The 16,502-nt window shown below is 44.0% G+C and overlaps 1 protein-coding gene across 1 annotated transcript in view; it reads right to left on the reverse strand.

Moving 5' to 3' along the window:
- Positions 1–16,502, reverse strand: part of FOXO3 (forkhead box O3) — a 304,845-nt gene that overhangs the window by 70,865 nt on the left and 217,478 nt on the right. Inside the window, exon 2 of the mRNA XM_078648409.1 lies at positions 1,285–2,713. Within this exon, the coding sequence (XP_078504535.1) occupies positions 1,319–2,713 (1,395 nt within the window). The 3' untranslated portion in view covers positions 1,285–1,318. The remainder of the gene's footprint in view (positions 1–1,284; positions 2,714–16,502) is intronic.

A 16,502-nucleotide genomic window follows, 5' to 3' on the forward strand; every position in this document is an offset into this window, starting at 1 on the left:
CCAGCTCACAGTGGTATAATTAGGGTGCCGTGAGGCCTTCCATGGTTCTATGCTATGCGCCGATTGCAGTAAAAACGTCCCCTGTATGCGGACTTGGATTGTCTTTTTGCACATGAATGTATGAGCAATGGTATTCTGCAATCATTGGCCCTCCATTAGGTTAGAACAATGGCTACTGGAATTATTTATCAGAGGAGCTCCAAATTCTGCGGAAGGGTTGCCTAAATTATGCAGCAAGGAAAGGCACATTATGCAGCCTAATGTGGCAATTTTTTGATATTGTTACTTCATTATTTTGTCATTTTTCACCATGGTGCTACTGTCTGGGCAAATATTTTGCCTCTTTAGTACCAGTTTAACAACCAAATACAGAAATGAGCAGCAGAAAGATGACCAATTAACCTTTGCAAAGGGCTCTCAACTGCGCACAAACTTGCCACTTTTTGAGTAACTTTTGATCCGTTGAGCTAGAAACAAAAAAATGTTTGTTAAAATCTGCATACGAGGCAGCAGATGATGGATCGTGTGGCAAATGCAGTGAATCTATAATTATGTGGGGGCAGGGGGGAATCGATCGAAGTGCATAATTCCAGTGGCTTTGGTAACAACATTTTGGCTTTGGTGGGTAATTGAAACATTTTATTTAGAGCAAAATTCAGAACTACATCTTACACTATAATAGCTGAGGTACCCCGCTAAGAACAGGTAACGTGGTTAACCAATAAGTGCACAACAATATGTGTTACGCAAATTGGAGACCTCTGATGTTCTGTGGGCAGCACAATCCTGTAATAGCACACTGGGAACTAGGTTTGGTCTCGTTTGAACAGGAATTCTGTCGGTTTAAGGGCATAATCATTTCGGAAGCAAACTGTCCCTGTCATCATGATGGTTTAACTGTATTTATGTAGAAGGCAGTCATTCTATGCAACACCTGCCCATCAGCACTCTTTAAAGCATTTCACCATGACAAAATTCCACATGATAACAAAATCCGGGTTATTACTGACCGAGGTCTGGAATGGTATAAAAGTGTGTCAGAGGCAGCCCTTCACATCCTGGAACTGATGTCCATGTTGTAAAGTAGTAATTAATCCCTTATAGCACCTTGTTTCCAGAATTCCTCTATCACCCTACTGTACTTTGCTCTGAAGGAAGTGTCAGTGTATGAAATTAGAAACATGTCAGAATATAACCGCAAAACACATTTTGAACCCCTCATACAGCCTGTTATCCTAGAAACAATTTTACAGAAAATTGAAGGAAATAAAAATAGCCACTGACCTGCTTTGCCCATGAGACCCTTTCCGATGATTCTTCAGCCCGGCACCCAACTCTGTGATGACGTTTGCTTAGCACCCGTGAAGCTTCCCACATTCAACGAAACCACATTCTGAGCTGAGATGAGGGAATCAAAGTTAAAATCCAGCCCATCGGCGTCCATCAGTTCATTACGGATGATGGATTCCATGTCACATTCTAAGCTCCCACTGAAAATATCCAGGTCTAGGTCAGTTGGGAACTTTTCGTGGCCCAGAATTGGAAGGTTCACACTTGTGGAGTACAAAGAGCCAGAGACAGAGTCGGAAAGTGTTTGCATAGACGGATTGACAGGTGACTGTTGCTGGTGCTTCGGAGAGTCTAGGCTGCCGGAATCGTGTAAGCCAATGCTGCCTAAGGAATTGGACAGGACACGGTTACCACCAAGTGAGGAATTCTGTGAGGGATGCTGGTGTTGTAGCAAGTTCTGAATGATCAAGTTTTCTTGGCTGGACTGAGCAGCAAATGACATCATCGGGTCATTCCGTAGCATGATGTTCCTCCGTGCATTTTGAGCAGACAAGGCCGTGCTGGCCTGGGACATAAGCGGGTCAGACTGTGTCATCAGGACATCGCTGTGGCTAAGCGAGTCTGTAGCTAGCATATCCTGCATGTTTGGATTGCCATAAAGATTCATGGAAGAAAAGGTAGCTTGCTTGTTCTCTTGGATGGTTTGCATGGGAGACTGACGCAGAGTCGTCAGGGCAGATGCTCCAAACATTGTAGCGGTGAAGCTAGCAGCGGTGGAACTGAGGCCAGCAGCTTTGGAGCCATAAGTAAAGCTAGAGCTTCGCTGCATGAGGCCACTTGGAGGCGACTGCTGGGAAGAGGTGAGGGTGATATTGTCCAAGAGGTCGCCCATGAGGTTCTCAGACAGACCATCATTCAAGTTCATTGTCCCTGCCATGTCGGTCAACCTAGGCAGCTCAACAGTGCTAGGTTTGGAGGGGGACAAGCTTCCTGGGCTGCCGTATAACATAGGGGACAGTGGCGAGTCATCATCCTGCACCTCGTCTAGCTCAGTTGTGGCCAGTATAGGAGACAAGCGCCCGCTTATCGTACTGGCATTAGAGTTTGTACGCGAGCGGAAATCTGTCCATGCTTCTAACTCATCGCTGCTGCGGGAGGTGGGGCTGCCCGGCCACTTGGAGAGCTGGGAAGGGCTGTCCTCTGAAGCCTCCTGAGACGCTTGGCTGGCTGCCTTTTTCTTTGCAGCTCTTCCCCGGCTCTTGGTGTACTTGTTGCTATTGTCCATTGAAACGGCACGTCTCCGTGGAGCTTTCCCACCTTTTCCTCCTTCAGGGTTGATCATCCACCATGAGCTTTTCCCGGTGCTGTCATTCTGCACCCTGATGAACCTGCTGTGAAGTGACAGGTTGTGCCTGATGGAGTTCTGTGGGAAGACAAATGAATAAACTTTAAACTATGCATCGCACATGAAAAAGTATTAACAGGCGGACACAAATAATCATACCTAAAACAAATTGTAAATCCACGGTACTCCGGTACTAAATATTCTATTTTTGACCAGTAAAAAAACAACATAGTATGCTTAGGTCGTCTCACATATTTATTAAAGGGCCACATGTATTTATCCAACTTAAATTGATCACAGTGCTAACCATCCCAGAATGCTGAAATGCATTATTATGTGAGGAGTTGTATCAGGGGTTCCGAAAACAAAGAGCTGCAGGTTCAAGTTCCTTCAAACCTCAAAAAAAAAACACAGGAGTGTGCAGAGGTATTTCCGTTTCGGCTATCGGATAACCCTGGACCACAACCTCAAGATGGTGCACAGAAAGTGGAAGGATGTGTGGAGGATTCCCCACACAGATGTGCCCCTTGGGTGGTCCTTAATCTCTATAGTTAAATACGGCCCAGATGAAGCCTCGCCTTTCCACCCCTTAGTGACTTTATGATAAATGTTAATTTAATCTTCATGGCATCTGGCTGAAACCCGTAATTACACATCCCCTGTTTTCTGCCCTCTCCGCTGCCAACAGCTGCTCTTGCACCGACATTTCTGGCTAGAAAGCTGGAAGGATAGGCTTAAGAAAGGAAGCCCATGTGTAACCCATTTTTCCTCACTAAGAGTTAAATTTCAATTAACCTGTTGTAATATCCGGACCACCCGCCACCAGAGCCTTATCATCTACCAGGGGTTCTGGTAGCTATGGGGAGTAGCCGCAGATATACTGAATATTGGAAGTAAGACCCAAAAGGCCCCAACAGAAGTCAGAAATGACTGGGGAAAAGGGTAATTCTGACTCCAATTCTACTTTCGGTTTAGTAATACTTTATTAAGAGAATCAAAAAATCATTGTAAAGGATAAGAAACATAAGTAATCCAAGCATTATAAATGTGCAAGAAAATATAACATCAAACTTTACAATAGAGAAAAATAAGATTAGTTAATAAAATATAAATATATAAACTTTGAACAAAATGCTTGACTTGAAGATTCATAACTTTTTTTAACCCCAAAGCATTTTAATTTTTTTTTTTTAAATTAGAAAGAAAGAAAAGAGAAGAGAAGAAAAAGAAAAGCAAGAGAGAAGGGGAGAATATTAAAAAAAAATGTATTAAAAAATTTGATAGTGGAACAAAAATTAAAAACAGTATATTGATAACAGCAACCTTATAAACAATATAAACTTTATGGGGGTTCAAAATTAGTATATTTAAATGTGGAACCAATTCCACTTTCTAGTCCTCATTTTAATCTCGGAATTTCACTTGGTCATGAGTTTACGGGTGAAAAACATCGGCCCATTGGAACCACAACAGCACTTGTATTAGTGTTCTAGGTACACTTTGTTTATGTCTCCCATTTACCTTTCACTCCTCTCTGTGTGGTACCCATCAGTCTCTGGTGCTACGTGTACAGAACTGCGTCCACTACAGGCCTGTTGGTTTACCTGTGGAGCGACATGATGTGGTACAATACAAGTTCAACAGCATCCAATGGGCTGTGCTGATCCTGCAACCACCTTCTTACATCTTCCAAAACCCATTCACAAAATGGCGGTGTTCCACACATAAAAGTTCATTTACAAAATCCAAAGTTACAGAAGCGAATAATGATCAAGGGTACCACAGCACCGTGGAAAGTTGGGTAAACACTCACACAGAGTACATGTAATAAGCCCTTGCTGTCCTCACCCTCATGCCATGGGCGCTTACACACTAGGAAGGAATCTAATCTCCCTTCCTTCACTCCATCTCCCTGGCAGTGGCACATCCACCATCGCTGAGGGGCGAAATTCCATAGAAGTGACCTTCACCTACTCGGCGTAGTGAACCATAAACCGGTAACCGAGGCGTAGTTTATCGCATCACAAAAATGATGCAACGCTTCCGGGTTAAGAGAGGACAACTGACTCTGAGGTGGCCAGAGGAGCGACCTTAGGGCAAAAGCACCACGGGCGAGGTGGAAAACGAAGAGAGAAAGACAGGCCAAGCCCGATGCACCGTTTTCCTGTATTACCTTATTATACTTTGAAAGCAGCTTCCTGACTTTTGACACTGCCTTCCCCTTCTCGACAAGTTAATGCATTCTCTACATAACATTCATTTTTTCCCACACAGACTGCGAATGGACTATAGAAAAAAGAATTTGCAACAAAATGTCGATATAAAAGGCAACACTAACCAATTAAATAAGGATAAAAACAATTCATCCTGAATGTCTTGTGCACAGAATTCCCCTAGGGTGGAAAAATGTTTCCTGCTTGCCCTCACAGGTTAAAACTGTACATGTGTGACTTTAATGCAGATCTCGTGAACACAGGGACTCTTCCAAGCCGAAGGTCACTCAAGGGTCACAATACTTTCAAAACACAAGACTTCTCAGGCCAAAAAAAAACATATCTCTTTTGATTGCGCTTCCAAAACCATGTCAATTTTTTTACTAAGCAAATAGAGCACTCCAAACTTAATTTGACGTTTTAACCAAAACTAGCACACGGGAATAGACGGGTGCACTACGAGCAAGTCTAGGTCTGTAACACACTCGGGGTCACGAGAGATATGGCATACCAGGGTTTTGAAATGGGCCGTGACATATACATATATATACATATATCACAACAACTTGGCTCGTTTCAGTCGACCCCTGGCGAATCTCCCATCGGTGCCGAATTCCTCGGCAGAGCCCCGCCGAATTCAATTATCCACACCTCCTCTTCAGGAATGAAAACGCACTCGTAGGAACAACGTTTCCAATATGTTTATTGATCCATAGTTCTCAGCATAAAAAATACCAACGCGTTTCGCCGCCCACTGCCGGCTTGTTCACGGTAGATATTTACATTTCCCACTTACCTCCTTTAAGGAGTGGTTACCAAAGTCACGTGATTGCATTATGACTTCCTGTCAAATTCGCTAAGAGTTATGGGACTTGTGGTTTTTAAATTTCATCCATTCTTTTGTACACATATAATATTATCTCAAGCATAATACATTGTATCAGTTTTTATGTATATATTGTATCCACAATGTTTCAATAACCATAATGGTGTTATAGGGTCCTCAACATGCTCCCTTGTGACTGCAAACTATAATCGTTTTATAATGGTCACACCCCATTATTGTTCATTACCCATCACGGCGAGTCTCCGGTTATCATTAATAAACCTGAGTAACTATGGGATAAAAGCCCTCCAGTGGGCACATTCTATTTAGTGAATGTTAGTCGCAGATAGTGCCCTCCAGTGAGCTTGAGCATTTGGGACCCATCAATTCGCACCCCTTAAACTGTATTCATTTTAGGCAAGAGGATTAGATGTCTATGTATCTCTATTTATGTGTGTACAACTGTGACCCATATTCATTTTTTTACTATGACAATACAGAAGAAAAAAGTTTTAAATTATATATTGTATTTAGATTTCTCATATTCCCTATATGACTGTTCCACCAATTTCGTGCACTGTTCTTTTTTCATTTTACTTTTTCATCATATTTACAAATGTACATAAAGTTCTTCACTCTGGTTCAGACCATCAGGATGTAAAGTCCGAAAATTCAAAATTTGACGTGATTCCCTGCATCTTAGTTTACGCTCTCTGTCCCCTACTCTCTCATGCGGGACAATTGTTTCAAGGGCGTAAAATTTCAGACGTTTCCAGTCCCCATTGTGTGCAATCTCCATATGTTTAGCGACGGCATTGCCTCTATCTTTATTTACCGTCGCTCTTACGTGTTCCAAGATTCTCAATTTCAATTCTTTCTTTGTGCTGCCGATGTATTTCAAGGCACAAGGACATTCTATCACGTATACAACATATTCTGTTTTGCAGTTTATTAGTTGTTTGATTGTCCAAGATTTTTTGTTGGGTAAAGTTACTTCTTTTTTGTTTATGGCAATCTGACATACTTTACACTGTTGACATTTTATAAAGCCTTTACTTTTCATCCACTGAATGCCTTTTTTCTTTTGGTCCAGATTTTGGTGGTGACTATGCACCAATTTATCTCTTAGGCTGGTCGCCCGTCTAAACGTTATTTCAGGATGTTTTCCCATTATTTTGCCAACACTCTCATCTAAGTGTAGAATTTTCCAATTCTTTCTCAAGATGTTCATAATCTGTTTTGTTTCCCTTGAGTGATCCATTATGAGTCTCACCTGTTGTTTTTCAGGTAGTGTTTCTTCCTGCTTTTTTGATTTCGGTTGAAGGATCTCTTCTCTTATCATTTGCTCTCACCCAGCATTTTCAAATGACTCCTGGTTTGTATCCGCGTTGTTGGAATCTTTTTGCCATGTCGCAACTGTTGGTTGTCCATTCTTTTTCTTGAGAACAGATGCGGCGTAGTCTCAAAAATTCACCATACGGTATGTTATCCTTCACCGAGGCCTTGTGAAAACTTTCCGCGTGGAGTGTTGCATTCGTGGATGTTTCTTTTCTGTATAGCGTGGTCTCTACTTTGTTGTTCTGTATGTAGATTACAGTATCTAGGAATGTTACCTTGTCCCGGACTTATGTTGTATGTAAATCTTAGATTTGTATCTGTCGAGTTCAAGATTTTAAAATAGGTTTCAAATTCCTGTGCTGATCCATCCCACGCTATTAAGAGATCATCAATGTATCTCAGCCATTTCGCTATTTTGTTTACATGATGATCATTGTCTGGATGCCACGCCACTTGTTGTTCCCACCACCCCATGGTGAGACATGCGTAGGCTGGGTTGAAAGAGAAGCCCATTGCGCATCCTTTCACTTGCTGATAAATTTCTTCACCGAACAGAAAGATGTTTTGGGTGAGACATAGATCAATCATATCCAAAAGCATTTGGTTATGTTTGGTGAATTGGATATTTCTTTCCTTTAGAAAAAAAGCACATGCTGCTGTTCCAATGCTGTGATCAATGGTTGTATATAAGGCAATTGCGTCCATTGTGATTAGCATGTAATTGGGTTGCCATGTGAGTTCCTGTAGATTTTTCAACAGGTCAGTCGTGTCACGTAGATATGAGCTCAAGTTTACTACAAAAGGCATAAGAAAATAATCAATATAATTTGCCACCGGTTCCATGAGTGACCCCTCGGCTGAAACAATCGGTCTCCCTGGTGGTTTTAGTGGGTTCTTGTGCACTTTTGGTAAGAAATAAATAGTGGCGGTTATTGGATGTTCCGTTGTAAGGAATTTACATTCGTCCTTGTCAATCAGATTTTCACTGTGCCATTCCATGATTTGTTTATCTATCTATCTATCTATCTATCTATCTATCTATCTATCTATATATATATATATATATATATATATATATATATATACACACACACACACACACACACACACATTAAAAGCTGTGGATTTCCTTTCTGGAGGGCGTAAGCTCCCCAAACTGTATGATTCGAAAGCTTTGACGTCAACAGTAGCCAACCCCTTCACAATAGCCTGTTCTGTCCCTTCACTTGGATGCGTCTTCATTTCTAGGAGTTGGGAATGGCGCGGGGGAGGATGGGACATATTGATAGGAAGTGACATGCATCATCAAAAGTTGGGAGTCCAGAGTGTGATTGTCATGAATGGCATTTAATAAATCTGATCAATATTAAGGACTACTTACAACTTTGGCAGCCCGCCAGTGGTGCCGCCACCGCAACGTCTGCTGGAGGACCGCCAAAGCCGTGGTGCGCCTGCCTGTCTGATTAGGAGTTTCATCCTGGTCGAGCAGGTGGGGCTGTGGCGGTCTCACAGCGGTGGGTTGTTAGGCTCATAGGAGAGCCTAACATGCAGCCCGCTGCTGTGTCAGCACCTGCAGCAAGTTCCTGCACGGTGTAGCATGCATACCACACTGTGCAGGAACAGTGTGGCATGCATGCCACACTCTGCAGGAACAGGGGTGCAATTTCAGGGGGGCACAACATGGGCCCTCCTGCATGCACCCCCAGGAATGGCACTGAAGCCCTATCAGGGCCCCCTTAGTTGCCTCTCCGCCATGCCTTTCTGGGCAGGCTCATCATCATGAAAATGACGGTGAGAGGGCAACACAGAATACGCTTGGCGGTGCAGCAGCAGCACCTCCAGCATATCCCTGCTCCTAACTGCTGTGCAACAGCTGCAGGATCTTGGATCCCCAGTGGACGCAACTGTCCTGTGGCGGTCTGACTGCCCCAATCGTAATACTGCTGGCCGGCCTGCAGTGTGGCACTGGTCGAACCGCCACTGCGAGTACGGCGGCCCTATGGAATGCTGTACTCTCCATAAGGCTCTAAATAATGAAACCCCGAATGTGCTCATTTCTCAGCGTTCTTACAACAAAATAGTTGAGCTATTGCTCAGAGTTACATGGTGCATAGCTGAGCTGCTGCTGGCACAGGGGATCTAACCATGAGCCCTGCACTCCAGAGTCCGCTGCCCTGGTTGCTGCCCACACCACTCACATAGGGAAAGATCTGCCTGTAACTAGACAGAGCTTCCAGATTTAAATCAATTTTGTGTCTCGCCTGCAACAACGAATGCCCTAGTTGCATTGTGTGCAACAAAGGGCTCGCTGTCTAGCCACTGCTTACCATTTGTTGACTTCTTTGCCACTTCTATTTGCTGCTTTGTAATCAGGCAGCGTGTGCCGGCCTCCCCGCCTCTTCATTGGCTGGAGCACGGACCAAGCACAGACTGACTCCGCTTAATTGCTGTCATTCAGCTGATCAAGGTAAGATCTAAAAAACACTATGACGCAGCCAGCATTGGGCATGTCAGAAGTTTTTTTTGTTTTTTTTTACCTGTCCCATTGCCCACTCCCACCCACCCTCCCTTCTGTTCTTATTGTTGCCCCTTCCCTCCAATGTGCCTTCTGTTGTCCCTGTTGCCCACCCACACTGGGGATAAAAAGCACTATGAGACCAGCGCTGGGCGAGCCACACAGCGTTTTTTTTAACTTAACGTTGCAGCACAGCAGCCGCGCTGCTGGACTCCATGGCTAAAACACATTGACAAAGCCTATAGCCAGGGCCACTGGAATTATACAGCGGAGGAGGACCAAATTAAGAGGCAGGGTTGAACAAATAATGCGGCAAGAAAAAGCAGATAATGCGGAACATTTTATGATAGTATTACTTCATAATTTTGTAATTTTTACACCTGGTAACAGTGTCTAGGAATAGAGTGCATCTTATTAGTTACAATTTAACACTCAAATATAACAATAAGCAACCTAAAGATGACCAGTCAAACTTAGCGAAAAGCATTTCAGTGTTTAGGAACCCAAGTCATTATTTTTTTGTAACTTTTGATCCGTCTGAAGTAGAAAAACTATTTTTTGTTTAAAATTTGCAGATTATGCAGCAGATGGTGGATTACATGGCAAAAGTGGCTTATTTTATGCGACATTCCCAAAATAATGTGATTGCACCAACCACGAACTGTAATTATGCACCATCGGATGTAAAACATTTACCTTGAATGCGCCATTTACAGTAAAAAAAATGTCCATGAACAACGTCTGTTATACGTGGGAACTATACTATTTTTTTGGGGTGCAAAATGCGTTCTCACATCAAAAACGTATATGAGAAAACATTTCGCACTAAACTATAGAGCTAAATGGCGAATTTGCATTTTGCCTAATTACACAAAAGCAATTTAGGCAAATTCTGCACACCCATGGGGAACAAGGCACAAACTTATCAGGTGAGGCAGGTGACAAGGGGGGGGACACACAAGCTGGAGTGTAGCATTATCCAAGCGCAGAACTCTGTGGTGTAGCTGCAAGTGCTACCAAACATGACACCCTCCTGTGTGCACACAATCATATCACTAGAAGCGGGGAAATAGGTTTTGTGAACAAAGTAACAGTTTCGTGCGCTCAGTTTAGTCCAAGAAAGTGAGCACGTTTTAAATAGGTCTTTATTGTTTTATATTAAGTAGATGTAAACAATGTACACGTGTTGTCATCATTTAAAGTATCTTGTACAGACAGCGTTCCCAGGAGGAGTGTACGAAAGTGGTCACGTTAGCAATAAATACCACACAGCAAATGTACTGCCCAAAATGTGGGGATAACTAGTACTCTATCGAAGGTCAAGCTGTTTTCAGACTGACATTTCGGAAACACTGCAAACTTAGGTGACTCGCGGCTGTTTCATCGCATAAAGGCATATACTACGTTCAAGCCAGTGGGACAAACTTCTTGCTGAGCAGGCAGATTCCTCAGCCTTTCAGACAGAAGCAATGATACTCCCTCCCTGCCCCCGCCACCGCCCGTCAGACACTTTCAGGCTTTGTTTACGTTGCAGGGCTGACCACTAACGCAGACACCAGCTGCAGATGCTTGCTCTGGAGTACAGAGCCTCCGCTGTCTGGAAGCAACATGTGGTTTCAATTTATCCTTCCCGGCAAGAATTCTACACACTTTCAAAAACATGTAGTAGTAGAGTGAGTGTATTAACCCTTTGAGGTACCTCTCAAGAGAAAGAGGTTGATGAAGGGCAGCCAGTCTGCAGCTCGCTCGTTTTTTAATTTTTTTTATTTCAATTCGTTATTACATTTTTAACAATGGTGAGAAAACAATTATCAATTATCTGCACAAGAACGTAAAATGTCAAACACAATATGAAATAAAAATCAGGAATAATATATTTTTTTAAAGAGAAAGTGCACGGTATAAGGAAAAAAAAGTCAATGTACTGCATTAACGTGCAAAGATGAGTTGATACATCAAAATGTAAATGATTATTGTAAGAAACTTGACAGAAAATTGTATGCAAATAATAGATAACAGCCTTCTAGAAACCCATCAGCAATGTAGTACAACAGAGTCAAAATCACGCAGTAACATAATTGCACAGTACGCCATAGCATTTTCTGGACTCAGTTTCTGCCATGCCAAAACCCCCCAAAACACATGAAGGCAATCTAAACACAGTTACAACACGTTTGCTATCTTATTTCCATACAGAGCTCAAGGGAAGAGCACGGTAACTGGGCAAGCCTCAGAAAATGTGTTCTCTGAGAAGTAGTCGCCAATCAGAGCAGCTCGTTCACTGAGGTCACAGGGGGATTCGCCTATCACAGAGAGAGTTAAGAAGGAGCCACTCCACAATCAAACCCAGGAATTTGCGATGGCGACGTCACAGCGTGAGCATCCACCGGTGACGCAGGCACGTTTCCATTCGGTCAGCTCCGCTGCTGCCCCAGCCCAAAGGGCTCAGACTTTAATACACGCAGCAGCGTCCACAACACAAAATGACGGTGGTCCCGATGGAAAGTGGCGTGTCGCCCACCGCCCGAGTCTTTTGTATCTCACAGACGGTAATAGATGTATGGGGGTGCCCCTCTGCCTGCAGGAGGCAGCGTAACGCCACGGTTACCCAATATATATATTTTTTTATTATTATTTTTATTTTATGCGTTTTCATGTAGCGCGGACTTTACCCGAAGGTGTCAGAGCGCTTCACAATAGGAACAGTAAGGATACATTACACAAAAGCAAACGTTACAGGAGGCAAAAGTGACAATCGTGAGCAAACAAAATACAAGAGGTAGCAAACGGTACATTACAGCAGGGAAACGTGTTGTAATGGTATAATAGTATAATAGAGGTATAATACTGCAATACATGGCAGGCAATACCACTGATAATCGTTTTTAGGTTTTGACTGGCCATGCGCTTTGCGCATGTGCCAAAAAAACCTCTTGAGTTGTGTGTGTGTGGGTCGGGATACGCCCCCTCCTCCGATTGGCTAGCTCCATAAATGGAGGCTAGCCATTGGACGAGAGGGGCCTGTCCGTCAATGCCGGACCAGATTCGGGGGCGTTCCCGAGATTCTTTGGCTTTTGCCGACGTCACGCGACGTCAGACAAAAGCCGGGAACGCCCCCGAATCTGTCCCGGCATTGAGCCGGCACCCGCCTTCCGATGCAGCATTTTCATTGTTACTATAAGCTTGTTTATTTTATACGTTTTAGCGTTGTGGACATTAAAAAGGACTGAAATGATGTACATATATGTGAATATCCGTTTTAGAGTTAGGTCCTTTGCTGGATGTGTTTTATTTCATGGGAGTAAAGTATACCGAATTCACGCTGGTTTCTCTTTATTTTAATGAGGCGAAAACAGACTAATTTGTGCGGTGATAAATGTCCCAGCGGCGAGCATGCTACTTTTTTTTATTTAATGACAGCCTCATTAGATGAAGTTATTTATTTAGAGCTTCCCATGTGTTACCTATTATAGGGCACCGACCCCCACTGTGAAACCACTAACTTTCCACTTTCCGACCAGAAAAGTGCACCCGGGATCACAGCATCGCCTAATTGTGCACTTCCCGCGGCAGCGAAAGGCCACGAGGCAGCAATATTGTGCTACTGAACACTGCCTGACCCGCTGGGCATTGACAAACATTGCATGCGTATTAACACGAGGAATAAAAAGGTCTGCTTACTACAGAACAAAGGGAATATTTCAAGTAGATAAACTTCCAAATAAGGTAGGAATCGTAAGCTGATAGTTAAAAACAAGCATTGGAAATGCAATAGGTCTCGCAGCATTAGAGTTAGTGCATTTAGAATTGTTTATGGGTTTTTTGTTGTAAATCTTTTGCATTTTTTTTTTTTTTTGCCAATGCTAAAGAATTACAAATCAAAAAAGCAATAAACAATTGTAAAAGCTGTAACTAAAAATCCTACGAGACCTATTGCACTGTGTGAGGGTGAGGTGTTGAGGGTGAGTGAGGGTGGGGGTGAGTGAGGAGTTGAGTGTGAGTGAGGTGTTGAGGGTGAGTGAGGTGTTGAGGGTGAGTGAGAGTGAGAGTGAGTGAGGGTGAGGGTGAGGGAGGGTTATTGCGAGTTAGGATGAGGGGTTGAGGGTGGGTGATGGTGAGGGTGAGGTGTTGAGGGTGAGTGAGGATGAGTGAGGGTGAGTGAGGAGTTGAGGGTGAGTGAGGGTGAGTGAGGGTGAGTGAGGGTGAGTGAGGGTGACTGAGTGTGAGTGAGTGTGAGTGAGGGTGAGTGAGGGTGAGTGAGAGTGAGTGAGGGTGAGGTGTTGAGGGTGAGTTGTTGAGGTTGAGGTTTTGAGGGTGAGGTGTTGAGGGTGAGGTGTTGAGGGTGAGGTGTTGAGGGTGAGGTGTTGAGGGTGAGGTGTTGAGGGTGATTGAGTGTGAGTTAGTGAGGGTGAGGTGTTGAGTGTTAGTGATGGTGAGGTGTTGAGGGTGAGTGAGGGTGAGGGTGAGTGAGGGGGAGGGGGAGGCGTTGAGGATGAGTGAGGTGTTTAGGGTGAAGTGTTGAGGGTGTGGGTGAGGAATTGAGGGTGAGGGAGGGTGAGTGTGGGTGAATTGTTGAGGGTGAGTGATTGAGGGTGAGGTGTTGAGGCTGATGTTTTGTGGGTGAGTGAGGGTGAGATGTTGATGGTGAGTGAAGGTGAGGTGTTGGGTGAGGCGTTGAGGGTCAGTGAAGTTGAGGGTGGTTGAGTGAGGATGAGTGAGAATGAGGGTGAGTGAGGAGTTGAGGGTGAGTGAGGGTGAGGTGTTGAGGGTGAGTGAGTGTGTGATGTTGAGGGTGATTGAGGATGAGTGAGGGTGAGTGAGGATTTGAGGGTGAGGCGTTGAGGGTGAGGCGTTGCTGGTGAGTGAGGGTGAGAGTGATTGAGTGTGAGTGAGTGTCAGTGAGGGTGAGGTAGCGTCTTACTGATTGCCCGTGAAAAGCCCAATTATCTTCTTATATGTGAAAAAGAATGAAATGCGATAGGTACATTTTACAAAAAATATTTTGAGCTTATGTGTTGTATTTATTGTTATTAAATAGCACTCGCTCGGTAGGGAGGCTACTTCAGAGCTGATAAAAACAGAATTATACATTTAATAAACTGTCATTGTTCGTCCTGTGTGTTTAAGCGTAGTTGAGACATTGACAGCACGAGTCTGAAATATAAATGAAAACAACGCAGCAGGACCCGGCGCCTTTTCATCCCTAAAAGTATTTACCATTTGAGGAAGGACAAGGCGCGAACCCGAAATGCATCGAGGGGTGTGATGTACAAGTTGTCTATCTAGAATGTGAACGATTGTCCAATAAAGTATTTCAATCAATCATGCAATAGAAATATAGAAAATTATTTTCAGCTAAGAAAAGACAAATGCACCAGTTTACGTTGGGATGACTGAATGCCAGCCACGGATACAAGAAAAGTTATCAGGGATTCCAGGCTGCAATCGCGTAGAGTGTTAGGGGGTGTGAGGGGGGGAGGATGAGTGAAGTTATTTGCGTAAGAGAGTGTGTGAGTGTGTTAGTGTGAGGGTGAGTAAGTGTGTGTGAGGCTGAAGGTGTGTGATGGTGTATGAGGGAGATGTTGTTTTAGCGTTACTGAGCGGGTGTGAAAGAGTGTGATAGTTTTGTTGTGTGAGGGTGATGTTAAGAGTGTGTGTATATGTTAATAATAATTAAGTAATGTGTTGTTTGTAACAAAAGGTGTCACATGTCCCCTTTGTATTACTTCTGTCTTATGTGTATATTAGTATGTAATTTTAAATGTGGCTGGAGGTGGCATTGGAAATGCAATAGGTCTCGCAGCATTAGAGTTTGTGCTTTTAGAATTGTTTATGTTTTTTTTTTTTTATCTTTAGCATTTTTGTTTCCTGTAGGCAATGCTAAAGAATTACAAAGAAAAAAAGCCATAAACAAATCTAAAAGCTCTAACTCAAATGCTCCGAGACCTATTGCATGCACCCATTCAGTTGTTGGCCTCTCAGCTGGGTCTGCCAACTAGACAACAAAGTGGAGGTGGGGCGGTTAACTAATGAGGCAGTAAAAAAAAAAATGCGTTCTGAATTAGTGAGACCGTGGCAGAAGTGCAGGCTACCTGACTCTGAACTATCCCACAAAGTGGGTCATCACACTGCCCTCCAAAAACTAACAAAGGGAGCTAAGCGGCCCTCCTGTCCTTTACAAGTGACCCCTGGGTAACAGCAGCATTGGGCTGATGTGTCTCAACTCAACACCAAGAGATATGTTAAATAAGGGGGCATATAAATAAACTGTACTTGCATGTGTTCTGTCAGGCCCCTAGCCAGAAGTAAGTGTTTTGGGGGGATCATCAACAAACAACAGTGGTTGCGTGTGTGTGTGTGGGAGGGGGTCTCACATCAGAATAGTTTTTTGAAAAACCTTTCAAAATGGTGTGGCTTTGAAGAATGAAGTGCGGATGTGCTGCTGCAACCGCAGATTGGAATCCGGCCCAACTTGCCATCCAGCGGTGGCCCACGAAGCACCAACGTGCTTTAATGTTAACTTCCGCTCTCGGCGCCTTAAGATACCATTCTGTAGGTACTCTATAAATTGTTTTAACGTAGGTGGTCGCCTGCTACAAGATTCAATTCTAACCTGGAAGTTGTGGAAAGTGCCGCAGGGCAGTGGTTTCTCTGCTCTTTCTAGCTAAGATGATGGATGGTGCCGGTGGGGGAGGGTGGCACTGAAGATCTCTCCGGCCCCTGGAGTCATCAGGTAGCTTGCTGCAGGAGAGATAAGAAAAGGGGCGGCGTCCGCCCAGCGCACAAAGGCGGTGGATGAAGGCTCTCCACCAATAACCCCGGCAGGAGGCGGGTGAGGAGAGGGAGGGTTAGTCGATGGTGAGGGGGTGCAGTGGCTGCTCTGGGAGGTCCGGGCACAGCAGCACCCCTCCCGGCCAAGCTCCGGAGACAGTAGCTTCTCTTGGACCGGCTGCTGGTAATGGATTAATGGGCAGA

This window comes from Lissotriton helveticus, chromosome 6 (assembly GCF_964261635.1).
Source record: "Lissotriton helveticus chromosome 6, aLisHel1.1, whole genome shotgun sequence".
Lineage (NCBI taxonomy): Eukaryota > Metazoa > Chordata > Amphibia > Caudata > Salamandridae > Lissotriton > Lissotriton helveticus.